The sequence below is a fragment of the Pseudopodoces humilis genome, chromosome 13 (genome assembly GCF_049639895.1).
Source record: "Pseudopodoces humilis isolate 2021_Gansu_Grassland_sample_001 chromosome 13, ASM4963989v1, whole genome shotgun sequence".
NCBI lineage: Eukaryota > Metazoa > Chordata > Aves > Passeriformes > Paridae > Pseudopodoces > Pseudopodoces humilis.
In genome coordinates, this window is record NC_142212.1 from 9,950,137 (window position 1) to 9,974,491 (window position 24,355).

Below are 24,355 nucleotides of genomic sequence, written 5' to 3' on the forward strand. Positions count from 1 at the left end.
GAAAACTTGGTGTCTAAGTCCTCTGGGTAGTTAATATTTTTTTAGTGGTCTGTGCACCAAGCAGTTAATTAAGAGTGAACTTGTCCTAATTCTGTGACAAGAAAAGTGGATGGATCAGTGTTGCTCATTTACAAGGAGCTCCTGAGTGTGTGTTTGCATGTTTGTGTGTAAGGAGGGGGCGTATTGTTTATTATTAGCTCCTCGTGAATTGTTATATATGAGAGAGATGGTAAGTGACTGAATAACAAGTCAGTGCCTGGATCCTGCAATCAAGAATGCTCTTGAAGTGCTTTTATAGGCAAACCAAAAATACATTATTTTGCCCCCTTTCACTTTACATAAGCTCTGCTTTTTCTTCTTCCTATGTAGAAGCTCAGGAACTTTAATCTAATTTTAAATGTTCAGCAAAACTGATCTCTCTGTATATATGTGTAGGGAGAGAAAGAGAGACACCTCAGGGGACTTTTACAGGCCTGTTACAATTTATTTCAAATACTGAAAGCAGTTCTTTCAATCTTCTAACTTGATTGTTGATTCAGGTTCAAATCTTAACACTAATGAATGAAGCTATAATCGTCAAACGGTGGGATCTTTCATTGATCCATTATGTGCCTAATCCCAGCTAGAGCTGTAGAAATACCTCTTCACTGCAGATGCCCAAAGACTATCAGTGACTTGTCTTCCATTAGAATAGAACTTATAGCCCTTGATCCCTCCCCCAGGGAGGGGGAAAACCCAGGATGTCTGCCAAAGGAAATATTAAAAAGTAGCTTTAGCCTGGGCTTGAAGAGCAGACAATGGCCAGGGAGTCTCTGAAAGTGGGGATGACTGACAGACATCACCCTTTGGAGCTGGTGCTTCTTTTTTCTCTCCTTAAACAGGCACATAAATGTGGATAAAAGTCTGTTGCAGATTAATGTGATGTAGCTTATTAAAAAAAAGAACCCACAAAAGAACACCAAAAACTATTTTTTTCAGGAAGATGGAGAAATTTTGTGAGGCTTTATTGCTTCATGCCCACAAATACCCAGGCTCTGGTCCTGTGTGGTGTTGATCTGACTGATCAGCCCATACTGGTGCACATATGGAAGCTTTGTTATAAGTGCCACTGAGGCCAAGGTTGTCCTGCCAGTGAAAGGCACCTATTGTGAGTTCCTCAGCAGGGTCTGCTTTGTTTCAGAGGGGGATTTAGGTGATTACTTCGAAGGAAGCTGACACACAAAGGCACTCAGATGTCATAATGATTAGATGGGGTAGATGGAGTAAGGAGTAATGGGACTAAGGAAGAAGAAAGACAATGTTTTCCACTTGTTTTTTTGCGTGGGAAGTCACCCAACAGCAGGGCTGGGGCCTGGGTGTCATCTTCTCTTGCTGCCTGCTGGCAGCAGTGCAGGTGCAGCTTCCCTGGCCAGCAGCCCTGCAAGCTGCCCAACTTGTTGAGCCAGTTCCATCTTAAAGTGTAATTAAGTGGTCTTGCTGAATGCAGCAGGGAAGAAAAAGCAGTATGTTCTGGTGTCGTTTTCATGTTTTGTGCCAACAGCAGGGTTTGTGGACCATGAAAATGGGTAACTCTGGCTCAAGTGCTCGCTGCTGAATGCAGCGCTTAAGAGCTATGCAAGGCATGGCATGTTCAGCACTGTGTAATGTTGTTTGGAGGAATGAAATAATTTGAACCAAACAGGACTGATCTCATGCCTATAGCATGTCCCAGCAGCCAAAGACACCCTACTTAATGGGAAAACAGTCATTGTGTAAACATAAACAGCTCCATGCAAGGCATAAACCTCTGCCTTCACCCTGAGCACTCTGAGACAAAATATGAGGTAACAGGAGGTGAGGAATTAAGAAACCATGTTCTATTCCCAGATCTCAGACAAAGCTGCTAAGAATAGAGGCTGATGAGGAAAGGGAAGGAAAGTTAGGAGGAGAAGTCAAGACATTTCCTTTGAGGCCCCTGAAGGGCCTGAGGAACTTCAGAGGTGACCTTCTTCCTCTGTGGTCTGTATCCCCATAGACTTTTCTGGATACTTCCTCCATTCTTGTCACTGCCTAGATAAGCACAAGTAGTTTTTTTCTGGGGCATTTTTAGCCCATCTTCTTGACCTCAAGTAAACCCTGTGAGATTTATTGACTCCGAGTAATTATTTCAAAGGTGCTCAGAGATGCAGCTGCCACTGAGTTCAGACAGAGTTGTTCCCGAGTCTCTCCTGGTAGATCACTCACTTTAAGCTGGGCACTTGAGACACCTGAAGCTAGAGGATGCACTTGAAAATGTGATTTCCAGACATCTATGGACCTGAGCTTCCTCAGTCAACAAAGAGAAACTTACCTGGCTAGTTAGCATGGTGCTTGATTGTCTCTCACGGGGTGGTGTCTAGGTGGACTTAGAGGATTGCCAGTATCCACTGTGGTTCTCTCCCTGTGGGTCACAGAGACATTCCTGGCCATTGTTAATGCACACTGCAATGGGTTGGCTCAACTTTAGACATTGTCTGAGTAAACAATGCCTTTGTAAGAGTTCTTTCAGTTCTACACACTGAGATGTGTTTAAAAATACAAAATTAAACAAATAAAAAGCACACACTTCTCTATTTACTTTTAACCTTTCTTTTATTCTTTGAAGAATGCCTGCCATTATTTCTGACTTGTCAGTAATGAAAGGCCAAGCCAATAAATAATAAACAGATTTCTCTGTTCCCCAAAGACTTTGCAGATGTGCCTGTGGTGCAGAAATACAAACTGCTTTTATATTTGAACCGGCCCTTAAATTGTGAATATTGCTTGATGGTTTTGGAATCCCATTACCAGAACTTCCATGCCATTTCCAGAAGAGCAGTGCAGCTCCCAGCATGAGCAAATGACAAAATTGAATTTGACTTTCAGACCTTTCCAAAGTGAATGAATAAATAAATAAATAAGCCAAAGTGAAGTCAAAGCAAAAGAAATCAATTCACTGATTATAATGTCTTTAATTAGAGTGTATTGTGCTAGTCTCTAGAAATACTTAAAGCAGTTTCTAATTCAGTGTCATTCTTGAAGAACACTTTGTTTGTACTAAAGAGGTCAACTTGAAATTAAAGCCAAATCTGTAGGATGCAAAGTGACTTATGTCAGCACAGTTTGCCATAGGATGAATTCAGCTCCCTCTGTTTTTCTGATCCCATCACACACACTGCAAAGGGAAATAACAATGATCATTGTCAAATCAGCATTCCAGGCTTTGCTTGCTGTATTGCTATTGCCTGAGTTTCTAAAGCACCCCTTCTTTTCATCAGCTGTGTATGTGTTCCTCTAATGCCTCTGTTATCTTTGCTCCATGTGACTGTCTTATTCACTGTCAATGGGGGCATCCTTTTATGATTCCTCATGTGGTTCCAGAGGATGGGCAAATTAGCAAACCAGCTTCATGTAAGAGGGACTCTGACAGGCAGGGGAGCAGCTTTGCTTCTCACTGCAGATACTTCCAACAGGCTTCTTCAGTAGCATCATTTTTTTTTTTCAGTCTCCACAGGAATGTCCAACACTAGCAAATCTGCCTTGTATTCCACAAAACCCAAGGAAAAAGGTGAATAGCAAATGGAATAACAATTGTAATTAAACTGTCCTTTTTGCTCATTACCCTGTTAAGATCTGCTCCTGAGCACAGGTGTACAACTTTGTGATATCAAATACAAATATGTATTTTGTCTGGGAACAAGGTGACTTCTGGAGTTCCCTGTTGTGAGTCTCAAAGTAGTAATATTTCATCCTGAACCTGAGAGCAGCAAAAAAAGCAATATCAGTGTTGGTTCTGTGTGCCACCTGATGAACTTGAAACAATGCTGTCCAGCACGGTGAGTGTAAGAAGAAGAGGTAGAAATAGGAGAAAAAAATAAAAAAGGTCTAGAGATAGTGTTGCAAAGATCATTTTTCTGCTCATTATTCTGCCAGAGACTGAAGCAAACCTGTCATCTGTAAAACAAACAGTTCATTTGCTTTTAATTGGAATACAAGTGTGATGATCAGTACTGGCTTTGTGCCATCACTCCAATGGATGCCCAAGTTGCTCACTCAGCTTTTAGAGATCTGCTGGTCCCTCCAAATGTCTTTATCCTGGGCAGACCCTCCAGTGACCTCTTCTTCAGCTCAATGAACTGGGAACGCTCTGAACCAGCTCTTTGTTGGTAGTGACACAATAGCTGAAGCAGACAACTCAGTGATCATGTCAGGGTTCCAGAGCACTTTACTTCACTGCTATATGGAATATGTGGGTTTAGTGAAAATAATAAAAGAGCTGCACACAGTTTCTTGCTTCAAGTTCTTCAGTACTCTTGGAACATCCCTTGGGAGCACACAGCAGCTCTTTTAGATCACTGAAAATACATCTACAAGAAATGGCTGGTACAGCTGTTCTGTCTGGAAGAGGGTATTTTTTCTAGATGTCTGCAGCAGAGGAGTTTGCCCTGCAAGTTCCCTTCAGACTGCTGTGACTTGGTCCTTTTTTGAGCCAGGGTGAACATCTGATCTCTTTGTTCTTCTGGGGAAATTGCATTGTTCTAAAAGCTGTCCCTGCAGACTTGTTTGGCTGAGCTGCCTTCCCTAGGTTCAGGCGTGTCATTGTCCTAATGTGTTCCCACTTGAATGGAAGCCGTCAGTGTTTGAAACCTCCTATTGTCCTTTATCCAAGAGATGTGACACAACCCTCATAGCAAATGGCTGATTATTCCAGGTATCCAAGGAGACAGTGTTGCATCTTGATCATGAGATTCCTAAAGATACGTTTAGGCAGGTCCCTTACCTCATCCCAGCCCAGTTATATCCTTAACTGCACCCAGCCACCCCTGTCCTGAACTCTAGAGCAGACATTCTGACGCTGTGTCAGTATGCTTATTATCCATAACAGGAAGGAAGGAAATTAGCAAACATCAGGGTAAGTAAAGTTTTTAGACATCATTAAAATTGTATCTCCTCTAGGGTTTCCTCTTGCAGACCAGTACCATTTCACTTATGTTAACTGAAAGAAAAATACTGGTACAGCAATCCCAAATACCAACCCGGGGCTAGTCCCAACCGTAAACATCTTCTAAAGCAACCAGACTTGGGGGCTGACTGAGTGGTGGTGGCAGAAGGGCATCCCCAAGCTGCCCAGACTGCCCAGACAGCGGTACCAAGGTGTGGCTTTGGAGCCAGGAAGGGAACAGCAGGTGGAAGCTGTTCTGGTGGCCACAGAACTGCAGTCAGATTTACCCACCTCCAAGCGTGCTCCTATGGGATATCCCCATCAGCAGGAGAGGGAATAGATCTTGCTCTTGGTCTTTCTCTGCTTGGGAATGTGTTTGTTCCTCTTAGGCAGATGCAGTATGTTTGTATCTGAAGGGATTCACTCTTTCTGTAGCAGTTTTCAATGTCCCAGGACCTTCAGTAACACCAAACTTCATGAGTACTTCCACTGGCATGAAAGAGTCTTCCCTTCTGTGTCAGACACTGGCACTCCAGCCAGGAACCATCTTTGTTTCTGTTTGGCAGGAACTCACTTGATGATGGAAGCCTCTGAATCCTCCAGTACTGAGTGATGACAAAGACAACTTACTAGACCTAGAGGGTTTAGTGTCAGAAAACAGAAAAAAGAAGTCAGTGAGGAACAGAGAACAGGCAAAACATGTTCAAGACAGTCATTACAAAGAAGAACCAGTGATTTACAGAATCAGACTTACAATTTCTCTGTACTTTTGTTTCCTTGTCCACAATTGCATGTAGTCATCCAGTCAGGTGATAAAAATTGGGGCTGGAGTCTCTAGAAGAAAGTTGCCAGAGAAAGTAAGTTATTCCTTGAGCAGCTAGTGGTTGAAGAAGGCTTGATGTTTCAAGAGAGATTTTAAATAAAGTCTACTAAGAGATGAATTAGTTGTTCTCTGCTGTTCTGCTACAAATAAATTGTCTCAGCAGCAACTGTTGAAAAGAAAGAAGAGGGGAAAAAGGGGGACAAAATATTGATGCCTGGGCTAAAGTCAAACATTCAGCAGTAACAGGATAATAATCGTTTGCTAAAGTGTTGTGTACGGATAGGTAAGGAGAAAATGTACAAACTACTATAGATTTGGTATGCAAGAAAGATTGCTGATCTTTCTCAGAAGTCTGTCTGAGCTGTGATAAATGGCTTGTTCTGTATGTTTTCCTTCTTCCTTGCTCAAGCTTGAACCTTGCAGAGTGAGGGAATAAGACCTAAATCATTGGCCTTTCTTTAGAACAGAATTTGGTTTAATTTGCTGTAGATGTCAGCAGGTTAGTTGGTTCACCAACAGACAAGATGAGCTTATTTTTATAATTTTTCAACATACTTTTGACTTTTATTTTCAAAACTATCTCAGTGGGCTTTCAAATTCAACTGTCAATTCCAGAAATCTGCAATGGTTTAATTTCCTGGGTGAAAGGCATGAGGAGTGACAAGGAAGCAGTAAGTAATTAAATTTCTGTAAGATAACATCTAGCTGACTTAATGGTTAAGCTTTTTCTTCATGTTTTCAATTTCATGTGAGAGATAGTCTACAATATTTGGAGCATTAAAATCTGTATTCTGAGCATCATTCATAATCTCATGTTATTAAAAAGACATTCAAGCAATCAGCATTCAGTCATCCTCTGATCCTCCCCAAACAAGGGGCACAGAGCATCTCAGCCCAGGTTGTCCTGAAAATGCACAGAGCATCTCTCCCACATTATTAGATGCCCATTTATTCATTAGGACTGAAAGATTTTTTTTAATTTACTTTTTTCTTTCTAGGTTAGCTGTGGCCCCATGCATGTAGCACAGGGAACCCATGGTGATATCTTAACTCTGCTGTTATGCTCCTGCTGGCTGCTTTAGAGTCAGGTTTTACTCATGCTGTGTGTCCATCCTTGCCTCTGGCATGCTATATTGCCACAGGAAAGGCTTTCTACCTCTGTGCTTCAGTTTATGTGGCAGTGGGAAGAAGCGTTGATCCTTGCTTGGGATGGGGTAATGGATCAGAGAATCTCTTGAGGTGCCACTCATCTCTGCCTTGTGTGACCTCTGCAAGCAGCCTGGTTGCACTATTTGTAAAGCATTTGGGGTTTTCTGTATGAGAAGTGTTGTACAAAAGCCAGCTGCTGTTATTATTTATCCTGTTTATTTACTGGTCACATTTCTTAGCGCTGGGGAATGGAAAAAAACAAGCAATCAGCAGATTCACTGTTTACATTTCATTTTGCTTTCGGTGTTTGAATGCTGATTTGTTAAACACTATTCCTTCTTTTGAAACCTATAATTTTGCATAGTGGAAACATTGCCTCATTCTTACACACAGGTGTACATTTCTCTTTTCAAGCATTATTTAAGGGTTCTGCCCATCAGAGGTTTGCTTCCTGCTGGACACATTCTCCTCCACACCCTTCTCACACACACCCAGCTCTCACTCTTCCTTTGCCAGGAATCAAAGGAGTTGAAGCTGGCTGGTGGGGTTAATAACTGTGGTATTGAAAGTATTTGCTCTGGATATTGTTGAGACTTTTTAAAAATGGTCAGAAATATGTGGTACAGTCTCTGGTGAAGTGTTCCACATGAAACACAGCATTCCTGCAGCAGAATAACAGCTTGTGGTTTAAATAAATGTTGTTATTTCTGCTCAGCTGTAGGTGTACATGTATGTTTTGGTTCAGTGACTGCCAGATACTGTAAATGAGTATTGATTTCCTTTTCTATTTTAAGCTTTTCTGCAGAAAAGACATCCTACATGCCTTTGGCTTTCTTTGCCTGTACCTAAAATGATTGCAGCCAAGGACTCATCTAACTAAATACTCTTTTTTATATTGTTACCACCCACCTTTATTCTAGTAGTTGCACCTCAAGTTGGACAGGTCCCCATTCACATTTTGGAGCTTAAGCTTGTTACTTCTGGCCCTTTTTGAGAGCAAATCAACAAGGCAGTGATTAAAACTCACGGCAGGCAGGTTCCTTATTTGCGTTAGCATGGCAGCCCTCACTGCAAGAGGTAAAGCTACCTTGGTGTTAGAAATAAAATAACATTTTAGGAACCAAGCCTACAGTAGCTAAAGCCTTTGGACACCCAGATTAGCTCATTGCGGCCAAGAAATAACTTAGATCGATTTGGCAACCATAGGCTGAAGTCTGTATCCAACTTTTAAGTCATCTGTAGGTAAACCCTTGCACCTCACCTGTGGCTAAAATACATTTTGGTTCAAAACATGAATAAACATTTCAGCCTTTAAAGCTCCTGTTGCAGTGATCATGGTCTCAGCAGCATTCTATGTCTCATGTTTAACTGCTTATATTCAACTTTCCTTCCTACCTCAGGTCTACAGCAAACATGGAATAGTAAATTAATTGGAACATGCTAAAAGCCTTGGCAAATGTTTTGCCTGTGACATTCCTAATTTCCCAGAGGAGTAGCTGCTGATATTGATTTTGACAGAGCCTGTAAAGCCTCTTGATGCAAAGATTCCTCTCATAGCTGGGCAAGGCTGAAGTGCAGCACTGGGATGTGCCAAGATTTCACTGGAAATTAATGTGTTTAATCTCAAAATATGTTAAAATATACATAAGCCCTTTACGATTAAGAAATCAATCCTTTAGTTTCTGCCTCTAAGTTTATAAGATAATTCCACCCTAGGTTTTGGAAAATCAAGCGGAAAAACTTGGCAATTTAGAGACCCATGCTGCCTCTGACATCTGAACTTATAACAAGTGTGTCAGTTCATTAAGAATAACTAATTAAGACCTCTGCCAACACAGAGGACTGCTGATAAAATTGGATCAGGAAGGTAAAAGTGAGGATGGGAAATTGACTCAGTGCAGGAAGTAATCAAGAGTTCCACATTAGGAGTGGAATTGCCTGGCCACAAACAGTGGTTATTATTGGGTCTAAGTATGTCAGGGACTTGAAGACTTAAACCATTGCCATACAACTGGGAATTGCACACTTAGCTCTTTGTTAAACAGATATAATAACATAATATCTTGACTTCACAGAGCAGGTAAAGTGTAATCTCCTTTCTTGCTCCTTTATTCACCCCTCTCTTCCTGGAAGGTGTCCTTGACCATCACAGGGGGGTTGGAACTAGGGGATCTTTAAGGTCCCTTTCAACACAAACCATTCTGTGATTCTGAAGCTAGTGAAGATTTTCCCATATAAACCCCAAATGCCTGACCAAAGTACTTCATTCATGCAGGAATAGCTCAGAAATGTTCTGACCCTCTTGTGCCAGGTGTGTGCTTTTCAGCCTCTTCCCTGCACAGATGCTGGGCTGCTGAGCTGAATTCTTCCTGTAACAACTTTTTTGGTATTGCTGGTCATGAGTTGTCTGTACCATCCACTCCCTGAAATAGCAGCTTGAAACTGTAGGTGGTCAGAGTCATGGCTACAGCCTGAACCATGGAAAGAAACATTTTTAAGAACCATTGATTTAGAGGGGGATTGACTATGAAGAAGCTCTGGTGCACCTGGGTTCAGACTACAAGTGATGTCCTGCATGAAAAATACCTTACAAAAGAATTGAGGTCAGAAGAAGTCTGCAGACTTTTCCTAGAGGACTTCAGCAAATGCCACTTAACATTTAGATGAAATATTCTCTGGAGCACTTGATTATTTGTCTCAAACCACAAGCCCTTTGTAACAAATATTTGAAAATAACGGAGCAAGCAGCATGTTCCTAAGGACTTAAACATTACCATGTACTTGTGTGGATCTAACCAGGGGGAATGGCTTTAGTAAATAAAATAATTTCCATCATTTGGAAGCTACAGAGGCATATCCAAAATTCCTCACCTCAATACAGGAATGCTGCTGTTTATTTCCATCTTCTGTGCTATGCTAAAAAATGAGATTAAATTGTCAATATGTGGCTGGGATGCCATGTAACGAACATTCTTGCATGTCTTGAGCTCATTCCTTAATTAAGCACACCTTGTTCCTCTCTAGGAAGCTTCTCTTGAAGGGTTGAGTTGGATTTGTCAGGCTATGAACTTACAGCAGCAATTATGACTTATCACTGGAACAGGTTCCAATGTTCTGAATATGCCAAGACTTCAAGGGAGTTCAGTAAAAAGGAACTGGTTTTTCACAGCTACTTTGAGACAGAGAAATACTTTTATATAAAAAAAAAAAAACCTTTTTTTGCTCAGAGAGCAGATGCAGTCCTGAACTAGTTAGTAGTGCTCAGTTTAAGCAATAGTGACAGTGCAGAAGAAGCTTCTTGCCCTTCAACTGCAGTTTTCTCATGCTTGGAAAGGACAGCCCATCTCATTACACAGGCCTTTCTATTTTCAAGGCTTTGGCTCACTAGGCAGTATCTGCATTTCGATTTCAAGAAGAAGCTGCTACACGACTGGATAAACAGTCATTTTTGTCCCTTTGGAAATCATTAAACATTCAGTGCAAGTGAAGAGGAGAGTCTGTGAAAATTGTTCTTGCTCTTACTCCCTATCTGTTGGTTCTCCATTGAGAATGGTGGCCCTGCAGCCATCACTCATCTGCAATGGCTTTGCTTCCAAGTCAAAGTTAATTTTTAATAGAAGTAGCCAGAAGTATTTTACTTTTCCTGATTTCCATGGGGATCTGTGCCAGAAACTCTTTTATTTCTTGGCATAGTCTCCCTCCACACTCTAAAGCTAATCTGAAAAATTTGGGGGTGATTTCAGATCGACTTGAATTTTGCAGCTGATATCTTCCATTTAAGCGGTGTTTTGCACAGTTTTTTTGGACAGACACTGACTACTTTGTGCATCTATCCCTGTAGCACCCCTGGGGGATTTTTTCTCCCTGGTAACCCTTGTACTGAGCAAGGCCTGAAGCAGAGCAAAGCACAGCACTGGGATGTCCAGTTCCAGCATTCCTCCCAGTCAGGTCCTGGAGCAGTTCTGTCCCCCCCATCATCCCTTCCTCGGTCCTGTGTGTGTGGCAATGCCTACCCCTTGTCTTACTGGAAACAGAAATAATGATCCTTCTGTCAAGGCTTCCTGTGCTCTGTGGAAGGGCAGCAGCCACAGGAAAGCTCAGATCCAACCCTGGCTTGCCCAGGTCTCCAGGGATCTTGTCTGTCTTGCAGGTTCAGAGCAGCAGGTCTGGCAGTCAGTTCTGCCAAGGCAAATCCCATCTCTGATATCAGTGAGGAGTGTCTCCCTAGGGCATTCCATGTAACCCTAGAATCCCTCCTCCTCAGCTTTATCCAAGAAAGGGGTGGGAAGATCCGACCCATGAATTTTAAGCTACACACCAGGCATTTCACCCCTGATCTCTGCTTCATGTCCTCTAAAATATTAGTTCAAAACTTCCTTGAAACTGAATACAGCTGATCTTAAATGTTGACTTTGCAGAGATTTACCCAGAGCTGTGCACTTGCAAGGACCCAATAATTCTTTCTCTCCCACCCCCACCTGAAATTTCCTTTCTCCCTTCTCCCTGTATTAGACCACTCATGAGTTATTCTCAGTGAGGGCTTGCTTTTTGAAAAACTACAATAAATCAGCTTAAACTATTTCTCCACATTGTTTTGTGCTGGCTCTAGCTGGATCCTGTTGAACCTTTTGTTATGAAATATATTTGTACTAACCAGTTCTGTCTCTGCTCTGCTGATTTATGATGTCTGCATTTTCTGAGGTGGTTGGAAAACGTAGCTATGTTATTCCTTCTGAACATCATGGCACTTCTGAAATGTCCTCCTAATTCTGTTCTTGTGAGGAGCTGTGATTTTGAGATGGATGATGAGACCAGAGTAGCAAACATGTTGCAACAGGATTGCTTACAGGAGCAGGCACAGATTTCAAGCCTGAGCCCTAAATCTCTATGGTGTAGGACAGCAAGATGGTGCTTAAATTAACAGCGCCTTCAGAGGGGCTTGCATGGGAACTTCCAAGCCTGAGGAAATGAGGAAATGAGGAAAGAAAGCAGGAAGCAGAGCTTGCTGAAGAGGCTTATTTTTTTAATTGCCTATTTAAGATCTGGACAGGAATAAAGCTACTGATTGTACTAGTCTAGATCAAACCACATCAAACACAAATGTACAGAACCCTCAACCCCCACAAGCTCTGTATAGTCAAGCAGAAGTTGTGTGTTGTGAGCATAGGGCAAGTTCCTTTGACATGTTCTTTCATGCATAGATGTTTTTCAAAGTTAAGCCCCAGAGATAAGCTCCTCCAGATTCAGAGCTCTGTGAGGTATCCGTGCCAATGCTGTATGGTCTGTGATTTTGAGAGAAGGTTGACTCAGCTCCATGCTATTGACATTCTGATTTGATTTTTCCCCTGAACTGGGAAGAATTGTGAGAGCTGCTAGAAAGAGGTGGCTCCCCAGAGCCTGGGTCTGCATAACAAAGCTGTGGGGCAGTAGGGCAGAGAATGCAAAAACCTGAGCAAGAGAGCAAGAAAAGCTCTCGGGTGTGATGCCTCCTTGAAACATGGATTGGAACTGGGAGAAACATCACTCCCTCTTGCACCTTCAGGGGGACATAACTCAGATGTTTCCAACTGTGTAGGTCAAAGGCATGCATAACATGAGTAAAATTGCTATAGCTTTTTGTAACCCCTACACATGGTCTAAGCTTTTTTTTGGGTTGTCTTGGGGCACAAATCACTTCCAGAAAAAAGAATGCAAAAACTGACTCAAAAAGCAGATACAGAGGCAACCTCTTTCCAAACTTTGGGTCTTACAACCAAAGCAAGAGGCTGAAGAACCCTTCAGAGAAAAAGAAAAGATCACCAATAGTGCAAAAAAAAGTTTCTTTTTCATTATGTTTTCTTGTAAATTATTAGCTGGATTTTTTTTTTTTTTGGTAATCTTGAAGCAAATACCAAGGATAGAAAATTAGATTGGCACTTAAACCTCTACAAATCTTATTATATGATAGATAGCTAATCCTCATGGTGAGCCCATTTACCCAGCTAACACAAGAATGAACATCTTTCAGTGACTTTCCATTATAATATACTTGGGAAGCAAAATACACACATAACATTTTTAACACACTAAAAGATCTGTGAGCAACTATCCAGTTGCTTGTCCCAAAAGGTCACCAGTTTTTGGTAAATAAAAGTAAATTTTTCAGCTACAAAGGAACTGATAAATCAGCTCAAACAATACAACAAACTGTAGTACTTAAGCCAGTCATTTTTCTGGCAGCTTAGCTGGCTCAGAGCTTTGTCAGATAACTTTTAAAAATTACTTTAAGAATTTAGTGTCTGGAATTCAAAACTATGCAAGTCAGATGTTCTTTGTTAAAGCTGATCTGGTTCTGGTAACAACATCAGTAAGACCAAATGAAAAGCACAGTTGCCTAACATAGAATAACATGGTATTAGCTTAAATTGTGAGGGCTAGATTCAGGAAATCACTTCTGTGTGTGGTTAAATCAGTCCTTATTCCGGACAGCATTTATAAATCCTTTTTTAACTTTCATCCTGTACTTTGAGAGTCCTGTTGACTTTCATGTGTTGAAGAAAGTTTCCTGAGGTTAAGGCAAGTACTTAAATATTATTCTGAAGAGGGATGCTTTTGAATGGGGTGGAAAATATTGCATTTTTCATATATGCAGTCATAGGAAACTTGTCTTCCGTTCTTTGGTTCAGCCCTAATGTTTTGGGTTATTTTCTGGCAATAAAAGAGCATGCACAGGGTCCCAGAAAAGTGGCTCTGTCCCCAGAGGACACAAGATGTTAAAGTCACACCATCCTGCTTGCAACCTTCTTTGTCTAGTTCAGTTTCAACATGGATTTTGTTGAAAGCAAAGCAAGAACATGGGTGTTATGCCCAGCAGGACCCAAGCCCTGAGTGGTGTTTCAAGCCTGCAAAGTGTCAGCACAGCAGCTTTCTGAGTGTGTTTTCAGTGTATTTTTCTTCTGACAGCCTTGGTTTAAGAGGGCTTTTTCTCACATGTGTAAGTCCAGTACTGCAATTTATTTTTCCTAGAATTGTTCTCCTGCAGTTGACTGTGGAATTGCATCTCTGAATAATTGTCTTAGCCCTTGACAAGGCAATGCCAAAAAAGACAGCAAAAAAAGAAAGTGAGAACCTTTAAACCTGGTACTGCCTTTCTACCTAGAACTGCAACCTAAAGCATGGCCCTGCCTTGCAAAGCTGCTGCAAAAAGTGAAATATTAGTGGTTGTGAAGCTACAGTGAGAAATAGGGAAGGGCTGGACACAGCTAAAGCTTGGATCAGCTGGTGACCTCTCCAAGAGGCAGGACACACAAACAACGTGTGCCCGTGGATTTGTGAGCTCTGTCCTGCAGCCTGGCCACCACAACTCCCACCCTCCCCAGAAAAGGACAGGGTGTTTGCAGGTGCATTGCATTAACTGTGGGTGTGCAGTGCTGTGTTTTACAAAGATTAACAGGCTGTGTAGGAGGTGATGCCAGTCAGGGGTCACCAGCACAGCGGAGATGTGGGAGCAGGGACAGGTCACAGGTGCAAATCACCTCCTCACCGAAGAGAACTAAATACAGCCAGTATTTAGTAGTTGATTTGAACAGCAAAGACAAATATTATTCTGCTTTCCTGTTGTAATAAGCAACTTCATCTGTTTGCCAAGCTGTGCAGTACCAGGAGATAGAAACCTGCAGTGAGGAGGGGGCAGGAGGAGGAGGAGGTGGTAAAGGCTACAGGAAGGGCAGGAATCTGCGAAAACCATCTGTTGCTTTTGCAAACAGCAGTCAATAAAGTGGTTTCCTTTAATAGCCTGTAATTGTTGTTGCAGAGTTAGGTGAGAGCAAGGGCTCTTGCTCCTGCTCAGCTCACACCTTGGCTGTGTGCAGATGCTGAGCACAGGGAGTCCAGCTGCTGTGAGCCGCTTTCTGAGCGGGGACCAAACCACTCTACTTCAAAACGTTCAGCAATCACAGCTCCACCAGCCAAAACCAGCTGGAGCATCCAAAGATACACGAGCTTTCCCTGCCTGTGGTCAGAGACATGAGAATTAGCAGGGATTCAGGCACAGGTCACCTTCCAGAGAGCTTTGTAGGCTGTGCACAATATTTTCTAGCCGATACGTGAAAACTTCCAAGGATTTCAGCAGCACAACTGCAAAAGGTGGAGGTGAAGAAATTTCTCCCCATTGCCAGTTTGATACATGGCCATGGCACAAACCTTTTTAGAACAAAATTCTCTTTGAGACTGCTCAGAAAGGCACTGCAGTCCTACAAAATCTCAAACACTGCAGGATCCATATTAATTTAAAATGACACTGTTGAAAGCAATCTCAGATATTCTGTTATTCCATCCATGGTGGTAAGGAAGGAGAAGGCAGTGACTTAAGAGCAGGGATATCTGCAAAAATGTTTACATACAGGAAAGAACTGCTGTCAGTCAATCTAATCATTTGTTGTATTTTCCTGTCAGCTTGCTAGGGATAATATGTTAAATCATATATTTGTTACAGTATATTCAGGTATTATTTGCCAAATCTAAACTTATTTTGTAATGGAAAATTGAAGATTAAGTGAAAGAGCCAAATCCTTCAATCCTTGTTCAGATAATACTCATACTAATTTCAATTTTTGAAGATTGTGTTCAATATATGGCCCTTGTGGTGAAAGCTGGAGCTAAAAAGCTGTGTAGATGTGACCTAGTTTTCAGTCAGCAAAGCCACTCTCACTTTTTGTTAAATAACAGGACAGGCTGATTTTGTTTCAGTGTAAGAAATTGGAAATTTTATGCTTTGTTTATGATTATTGATAGGACAAAACTTTCAAAAGTATCTAAATCTTTTCAACAGCTACTGTCATTAGAGCTCTTAAGGCACAGACAGGCTCAGGGGTTTTATTCAGTATTTTGCAGACAAATAATAATTGAGGTCTGTTCCCTGTGATGTGCAAAGGCTCAGTTCTGTCACACCTGGCAATTGTGTTCCAGGTGGAAGAAAAGGTCACAGGAACACCTTGCCTCTCTAAAGCTTTGGGTTTTTATCTTTTCTCACTTGGTTTCACATAAAATGAGGACCCTTACCTTCTAGAAGGATGCTGACAGGCAAAGTCATGGTACTGCATCAGTTTGAATAAAAGCAAAACAAGGGCTTTGCTGTCACAGAGATGAAGGACCAAGAATTTCCTGGAAGATCTCTCCTTGCCAGCTTCCCCTTAGGTTTCGTTCACTTAGTTCCATTTAGTGCAAAAATTCAGATACTCTTTCTCTGAGAAGTGAAAGGCTACATTCAATCAGCCAAGTTGCACCTCAATCTCTGTGCCTCGTCAGCAGAAACAAATATAGGTCCCCTAAAGAGCTTAAGTAACACATTTAGCAAGGAAGCTGTCAAGTTTGAAGGTAGTAGGAGGTATGGCAGAGAGATTTAACCTGGCTGAATCTTCTGGATATCAGGGCAGTGGGCCCATGGGAAGAAAGTTAATATTCTCCACTGAATAATCAATGTCTCGATTTCTTCACTATCTGGAGGTACAATAATAGATTGTGCACTCCTAAAACCAGTCTGTCTGCCAGGTGCATTGATAACTTGACAAATCAATTGATCAGGGACAATGACAAAGGAAGGAATGACTGCTCCACAAGGATTGTTTTGCAACCTTCAGTGACACTAAAGAGGATTTGTAAGGCACAGCAAGTTAAATATGGCACATGACCTAACCTCACCCTTGCTAATTGGTGTCAGACAGATAGCAGAGCATCTTTGCCTTGTTGCTTTTGTGTTTGCAATGAACTCTGTATAATTCTTCTGGTCTGGATTGATGGTCTTTCAAATTGTCCAGCTGAGCAAATGCTTTGAAGCAGGTGCTAATTAAAGAGCTAGGACAGGAGTTTCTGCATCATCCAACATATTTTTTAAGTTTAAATATATTAAGATTTAAGCAGTTTATTGCTGTGAACACACTATCTAAAAAGGTATTCAAAACCTCAATCAATATATAATTTAGGAATTCCTTAGCTATTAACTGCTGTCATTGTTTTATATTGTCAGTTCTTGCACTGCTTCACTGTTCCTGTACTGAAAATGCCAAACTTGTAGCCTTCGAATGGTTTTGTGTTTGCTGATGTTGCAATGACAAATGATCCTTTTAAACAAGTTATGTTTATGTTTCTAAAGCTGGATTTTAAATATTCACTTGTCAAATCTAGCAGAACTCCTGTAATCTCATTGCTACTTCTGCTCTAGTTCTAGCCCAAGTCTATACAAATTTTATCTAGCAGAAACACTGGGGAGGTTCAAATTTAGTCACTTTCATTTGATGACATTCCACTAAAAGTAAGGTATTATTCATAAAACTGGAATATTCAATGATAAGTATTTGCAAAAATGTCTATTAGACTAGTTTTTTATTATCTGTATTTGCACAGTGGCTATGTAAGAGTCACTTTAATCATAGAAGTAATGCAACTGTTTGGGGACAGAAACTGGAATGGTAAAATTACCATAATTAGGTCAAAAGATAAAATTCCAGACTCCAAGCAAAGTGCTGGAGACCTATTCCTTGGATGAAATTCCACCTTTGAGTGTTCTGGAGCGTCAGACAATGTTTCAAATTACAAAGCTAAGGACAGTGTTGGTATTTGAGTCACAGAGAGATACCAGTCCCAAAATAAACAGATGGCATCACTTACACTGGAGGAGCCTCAAGCCCCCTGGAGTTATCCAGCTGAGGGACTGGTGCTGATGCCCATCTGCATCTTGAACTTGCAGCAGACCATGGTGGCCCTGTCCCATGAGCAGTTGCCTTCCCTGTAATCCATCCTACCACAGCCTGGTGAAGGGCAGGTCGATGGCAGGTCAGGGTGCCAAGGGTTTCCCCTGTACTCAAACTCTGCAAATTCTGTACCTGCCTGGTGTTTGCTGATGTCTGAAATGCTGCTGCTGCTGAATTGAATGCGCTGGTTTCCCTTGCAGCTCTGAAGCCTTTGCTGGTTGATGGCCACGTTAATGATTTGTGCATTGCTGCTCCATTTAGGGCCCTGGTGTTCATTGCCCATGGCGCTGGGGAGCACTGCGGCCGCTACGACGACTTGGCCCAGAAGCTGACGGGACTCAACTTGTTTGTGTTTGCCCATGACCATGGTGAGTTGCCTAAAACCGCACTTGATTTACAGTAGCTCAGGCCTTTGCTGAAGTAAATGTCATTACAGCTACTCAGCAGTGAGAGAAGAGCCAATAAAATATTTACAACTAGACATAAATGAGAAAGGGAATATCTGTTGTTTTGTCAAGATCTGCATATTGAATCTGTAAAAGCTATCCCTGTTTGCTTTCAGTTTTCCTCAGCCTTGCCCTTGACATCACTGCTGGTGCTATTTTGACCTCATTCTAAGGGATTATTTCTCTTCCTCCTCTCCTGGGGGTTAAGTGGTATTGTCCACTGTGGAAGTGGGACTAGGAGCCACTTCTGCTGGATTCACACTCAATGTCCTAAGTGATGCCAGACAGGAGGCTGAAATGTCAGCACAGCTTTCATACACTGATACAATGAGACAGCTGCACCCTTGGAGCATGGAGAGACAAGAAGGCATCACAGACAACTTTGAGCACATCTCCACAGTCCAGCAGAGAGACTGGAGCTGGCTGCGCAGCCTCAGCTCTGAGGAGAAACCAGCCCGAGTGGGTGCAAGGCTGTGACAACACCCCTTTGGCCCTCAGCCAGCAGTGGGGCAGTGCTGGGCCAGGTACACGTAGCTGTCCCTGCCTCTTCTGGCCTGAGGATCTCTGCTCTGGGCCCCATGCTGTGACGGAGATGTGCTGGGTGTCACCAGGTTTCCTGCAGTGCATGCATCAGGACATGCCAGTAACATATTCGAGCCTCTCCTGGTTCCCTGGTAGCCTCCTGTCACACATCACACTTGCAACTTCATCACTTCTTTGTGTTTGGAGATCTTTGCTTTGATTTTATCATTGCAGACTACTGCTCCCTGTGCCAGCCACTCTGTCAATAAAATGAATCAATGGGACTGATGATGGCAGCAGACAAAATGCAAGGCCAAATTCTGAGCTGACAGGTTGAAATGGGATGAATCTTGGTGTAAATCTGATGTTCTTTGGGCAGATTATCCACTAACATTGGGAAGTTTACTGCAATTTCCTTAGCTGAAGCCAAGACTCAAACCTGCCCCTAGGTCTCCTCAAAGACAGGACTGTTTAATTTGAGTTTGAAGATCCTGAACGTACATGAGTCATTGCACCATTTATCTGTGAGAGGAAGGTTAAACCTTACTTAATCTGGGTACCAAGGCTTTCCCTTGCTCTTCCTTTTGTGACTCACTTTTGGTCACAGCACTGCACTTGATGTGCAGAAATGACCCCTATTCTCTGAAAAAGAGAATGCCTGGTTCTCAGGACAGCTCGCAAGGAAAATAAATAAAACCCATGTGAGTTCTTTTTTCTGAAAAATTTATCACATGCCATGTTTGAGGCTGGCTTTGCAAAGAGACCTGTGCAGAAGTATCCTTACTCACCACCTAAGCCTCTTTCTCCCTGTGTAGGCAGAATGTTTCTAAGTGTTGATTCATTCATTTTGATACACTTCCTTCTGAGGTGGAGGTAGGCTAGCAGGAGCCTGCAGTTATCCCAGTGGAAGTGTCTCCATCCCCTTCTGTTTATCTGTGTGGCATAAAGTTCCTGGGAAGGGGGATGGAGAGGCCACATGCTGCTCACCCTGCAGCTGCTGTTAGCAGACCACAGCCAGTCCATACAAAAGTGACTGAACACCAGGACACACGAGCAACTTGTTCAGTCTCCGTGAGCCTGTGAGGGGTTGCAGATGCTCTCTGTGCATGCTTAACACCATACCTTAGCTCCTCATTCTCATAAAGCTTGATAAAAGTTTTAAGAACTAGAGTTAAAATAGCAATAATTGAAGCAACAAATCCAGAAGAAATGCTAAAACATTGTATTTATTGCGTGGATTTGATACAGAGAATGCCCCCTCTGTTGATGGAGAAGGGTCTTTGAGGTGCATGTTCTTGTCAGGCATGTTTTGTGCTGCGTGACTATTTGCTCTTTCTCCTTGAATATCATTTTCACTAGACAAACAAAAATATTTCTTTGTGCTTTGGTTTTGTTGTTTTTTTTTTTAAATACACTAGTATTGCTGGATTAAGCAGTGCAATTAGAACAAATCTGGTTTCTCAGGTCAGTTAACATCTGTCAGACTTACAGTTTTGTTTGTAAATTCTGTTCTGATCAGCAAAAATAGAGGATGAAAAGGAACCTGAAAGCAGAACAATGGAAACACAGTTGTGTTACACAAAGAGCTGATGTAACTAAGCCTTGATTCTCTGTAAGTTAGAAAGACAATTAACATCTTTTAGTCTCTGTATAATAATCTTTGCATTTAAAGAGGCAGCCACCAGGGATAAACTTTGATGAAATACAAGTTACAGCCTGAGCTAAATGCCAGTGAGAGGTGAAGGACATAAATGCCTCCATTGCTAAAACTGCTCTGGTCAGACTGGGATGTTTAAACTTTTCCTGCACTATTTTGTTTATTCCAAATTATTTCAGCAGTGTGTTCCCCTTTGTGTCCCTTCCCTTGAATATCTTTAGGTAATATCAATTATTCAATTGTGTTAGCACTATAATAGCTGTCTGTTCCCTACCTCATACCATGGTTCTTAGCTGAATGAGCTCAGTGTAGACTTCCTGACCTGGATATTTGTTCTGGTTCTGGTATTCTCATGGATAAAATTCCCAGTACAGGTGCATTATCCATGAGATCATTAATGCAGTTCCACAGCATGGCAAGTGTGATTTCCCAAATGACTTGGGAAGTTACCAGGGTTGTAGCATGCGTGACTTGACTGATTTATGTTGTGTCTGTCCTTCAGTCAAAAGAAGGAAAAATAATTTCCATTTTTATTGCTGACTCTGTAGGAGCTCACACATGGGCTCTAAATCTTGCCAAAGGCTGCTCTGCATCAGTGTTTCCTCTTCTGCAAGGCTTTACCAAAAAGGTTCTTCACAGAATAACAAACACTGTGCACTCCAAGCTGTGTCTTAGTATTGTCCCATGTAAGGTGGCTCTGGCTCACTTCTCTCAGTATGTCAAGAACTGAACATTTACTCTTTGGGATATTTCATTGTAATCACAAGACTGCTGGACCTCATAGATATGTATTAGAAATTTTCTGTGGTGATGGTGGAAATTGAATTCAAAAAGACCTCTTTACCTTACCCTACATATAATATTATTAAATGGCTTTTGTTTATATCAACCCTGTGTAAGAGGAAAATGGAATTTCTGTGAAGTACAGCATTTTTTTTTCCTGTGGTCTCTTGTAAGGTGTTTTTAACAGACAGATAATTGTTTCCCATAATTTTTGGGTTTGCTTAGCATGCAGCTTCATAAAAATCAGAATTAAGGCTGCTGGGATGACCTTGCTATTTCTGCAAGTTTTGGCATTTTGAAACAACATCTCACCTTTTCAACTTCATTTATGTATTACTATTAATTTATTATGGCAAGATTCTGATGACAAAAGAAAGAGACAAACATATTAGGTTATTGGCAATCAATTTAGGAGATCTCTCTTAAAAAGAATACCTGTGGTGGATTCAAAGAAGTGGAGTGATATTACAATTCTTCAGTCAGCTGCAGATTGCAGCTCCTTTAGTTTCAACACGGTAATTTTAGGGATCTGTAAAGCTGAGAGCCAAGGAAAACAAGAATAAAGGCTAGAGAATGTGGCTTTGTTTTCTCATACCAAGCATTTTGAGTTGGTAAAGCACATGATGTTCCAGCCATCCTCGTCTCTCTTCCTATAACATCTCATTTGCTGAGATCTAATGCACTATGGTTGCATTACGTGGCCAGAGCCCAGAAAAACCACAATTTCACCTTCAAAAGTACTTGTCAACTAATAGCAGTCAGAAACACTTTTCCAAGATACAGGGACCACAAAAATGTGTTTATTTTTTTCTTACATTTTTTAATCATAGTTGAAATTAGCCCTCCTTTTCACTTGGACTTGCTCATGCTACTTACATGCATTGTGTCTGTCTTACATGAAGATGAGGAGGATTAAATACTCAGCCCTAACCTGGTGGCAGTTTCTAGCCACCAGATTCACTCCCATCCTGCTTTCTCCAGGAGGAATAAACTTTCTATCTGTCCTGCTACATGAAGACCTTTGACCCTTTCACCCTTTTTGAAGCTGTTGAATTTCTCACTCTCGAGTTATGTTCAATGCCAGATCAAAGCAGAGGGAAAGGTTGCAGCTCTAACAGCTTATTCACATTCCTTAGATGTTTCTAACTGAAGTTCAGCTTGCTTTGGCAGCCCTGCTGCTGCTGCTTTGTGTGTGGTGAGCATTTCTTATGGATTAGCAGGTCCCTCTCAAACACCCACTGGTGCTTCTTCTCTCCATTAATTTCCTCACTGCTTTCTCCGTTTAATGAAGGATTTATTTCTAAAATGTAGAAAATAGCTGGAGCAGAGATTTTTAAATGCATCAAATATTAGCTGCTTTTGTTTTGGTTTTTTTTTCCCCAAGTGATTGCTATGTTGTTCTTGCAACTGTTAAAAGACCATTTTGTTGATGAGAACAGAAGGCTTTTATTTATTCATAGCACTGGGAAGGATTGGTCTACACAGAAAGATTAAAAAAAAACTAAACATGGTCAAACTGGGAGGGGAAAATGACCAAAAAGGACGTCAGAATTAATAAGAACAAGAGTTAGAGTAGCACTGCAAGCGTGAAGTGCTCATGTACATTAGCATGCAGGAATGTTCTGGACAGCAGCATTCCCTGACATTGTGAATGGGCAGGCTTCAGGGCAGTCTCCAGGGATGGAGCCAGGAAAGCTTTGGCAGATGTTATTTGGAGCTGGTTTGTCCATGGAGCAGCACCGCTGCTCCTTGATGCTGGGTTTGGACCCATTAACCCACAGCAGTCTGCTCTCTCTGCTTCCTCTGGATGAGCATTGGAGCAGGGAAGGTTTGAAGGGCTTTTCTGCAGAGCTGTGGGAAAGAATGGCTCTTACTGTTTCCTTTCCTTTGACAGGAGGCTTACAATGGGTTCTGGGCATTTTCACTGTTTTCCAGCTAAGAGCCATAGGTTCTTCTTAGCAGGGGACCCCAGAGGAGATGGCTCTTTGCCCTGGTTGGTGGAGCACTGCCAGTGCTCTTTTATCCCTGTTTTGACTCCCTACTTGGTACTATCCCAAACCTTCCCCTGCCTTTCCTTCTCCACATATTGAATGCAGGTAGCAGTCAGGCTTACCTGCCTTCCAGGCAGTGGTGAGGAATGTTCTCCCTGTGTGGGGCACACAGGAGCTGAAACCACAGCACGTGATTGCAGGGTGAGAGCTCGGATACTGCAGTACAACATGGAATTCCTTATGCAGTGAGACAACTGTGAGAACCTGGAGGAAAGTCATCCTATGAAACAAATAGCTAGTGAGTAAACTTCTGCCTTTCTTCTCTAACTCTGTTTTGGCAGCGGGGGTTCTCATGGAAAGAGATGAGCTGGGAGACCATGCTGTAGCCACCAATGAGCTCCTGGCAAAGTGAAACCAGTTGTCTCTGACCTCCAGCTCTTCTGGAATCACTGATCTTGTAGCTCTGGAACTCAGACTAGCAGTGACAACTTGCTGAGGAAACCAGGTCATTCAGTTTTAGCCTCTTTGAAATTATAGGCAAAATTACTGCTACAGCTGAGATGCAACTTTTCCCCTGCGCTGAACAAGCCCTTGAACGCAATCTTTCAACTGGACAGTCTATTTTTCCTTGCTTTCTCCCAGGTTCCTGCATGAGCCTGGCTTCTTTTGGTGGTTGTGATCCCAGAGGGATCACAGCTCATGCAGGAAAATATCCTATGGATACACCTCCTATATAACATAATGATGCTGAAATGCGCCCATAATTGTATCATAACACAGTGTGGCCCAAGGGGAGTATCCTGTGGCACAGCAGGCAATTGTAAGCACTTTGAGATGGGCTTTATTAAATGGAGGTTTCCACAATATTCTTGTTATTCTTGAGGAGGTCATTACAGACTTCTGCAGCCCAGTCTTGCCCTGGTGAAGTGATCTCTGCAGTGACTGCTGCTTTAGCCCCCACCCTTCATTCACACTGGGATCACACGGTCCCAAATCTCTGCATGCACCACATGGCATCTTCCAGCCCAGGTAGGGTTATTTCCATATGAGAGGAGCAGCCACACAACAGAAAGAAAACTCTGGGTGAGCCATGAAAGCACATACCTGCAGAATCTCTTGCTCCAGAGGAGGCCACATGCTGGGACTTGGAAAGGCAAATGCAACCTTTGTTTTTGTTTTTTGTGTGAAGGCAGATGAAACAACACTGTTGGGCCAGGAAGCAGCTAGACCACAGCAAACTAAAAATAAAGAAACAGTAAGGCTCCACACAGCTGATGTGTCTGGTGGAGAACACATATGCAGCAGTGTAGTATTTTGC

General features: G+C 42.1%; 1 protein-coding gene across 4 annotated transcripts in view; it reads left to right on the forward strand.

Annotated features, from left to right (window-relative positions):
- MGLL (monoglyceride lipase) overlaps positions 1–24,355 on the forward strand; it is a 102,035-nt gene that overhangs the window by 42,765 nt on the left and 34,915 nt on the right. For all 4 annotated transcript variants that reach the window (XM_014251654.2, XM_088061680.1, XM_014251657.2 and 1 more), the window contains one exon: positions 17,900–18,006. In XM_014251654.2, coding sequence (XP_014107129.2) covers positions 17,900–18,006 — 107 coding nt within the window. The remainder of the gene's footprint in view (positions 1–17,899; positions 18,007–24,355) is intronic.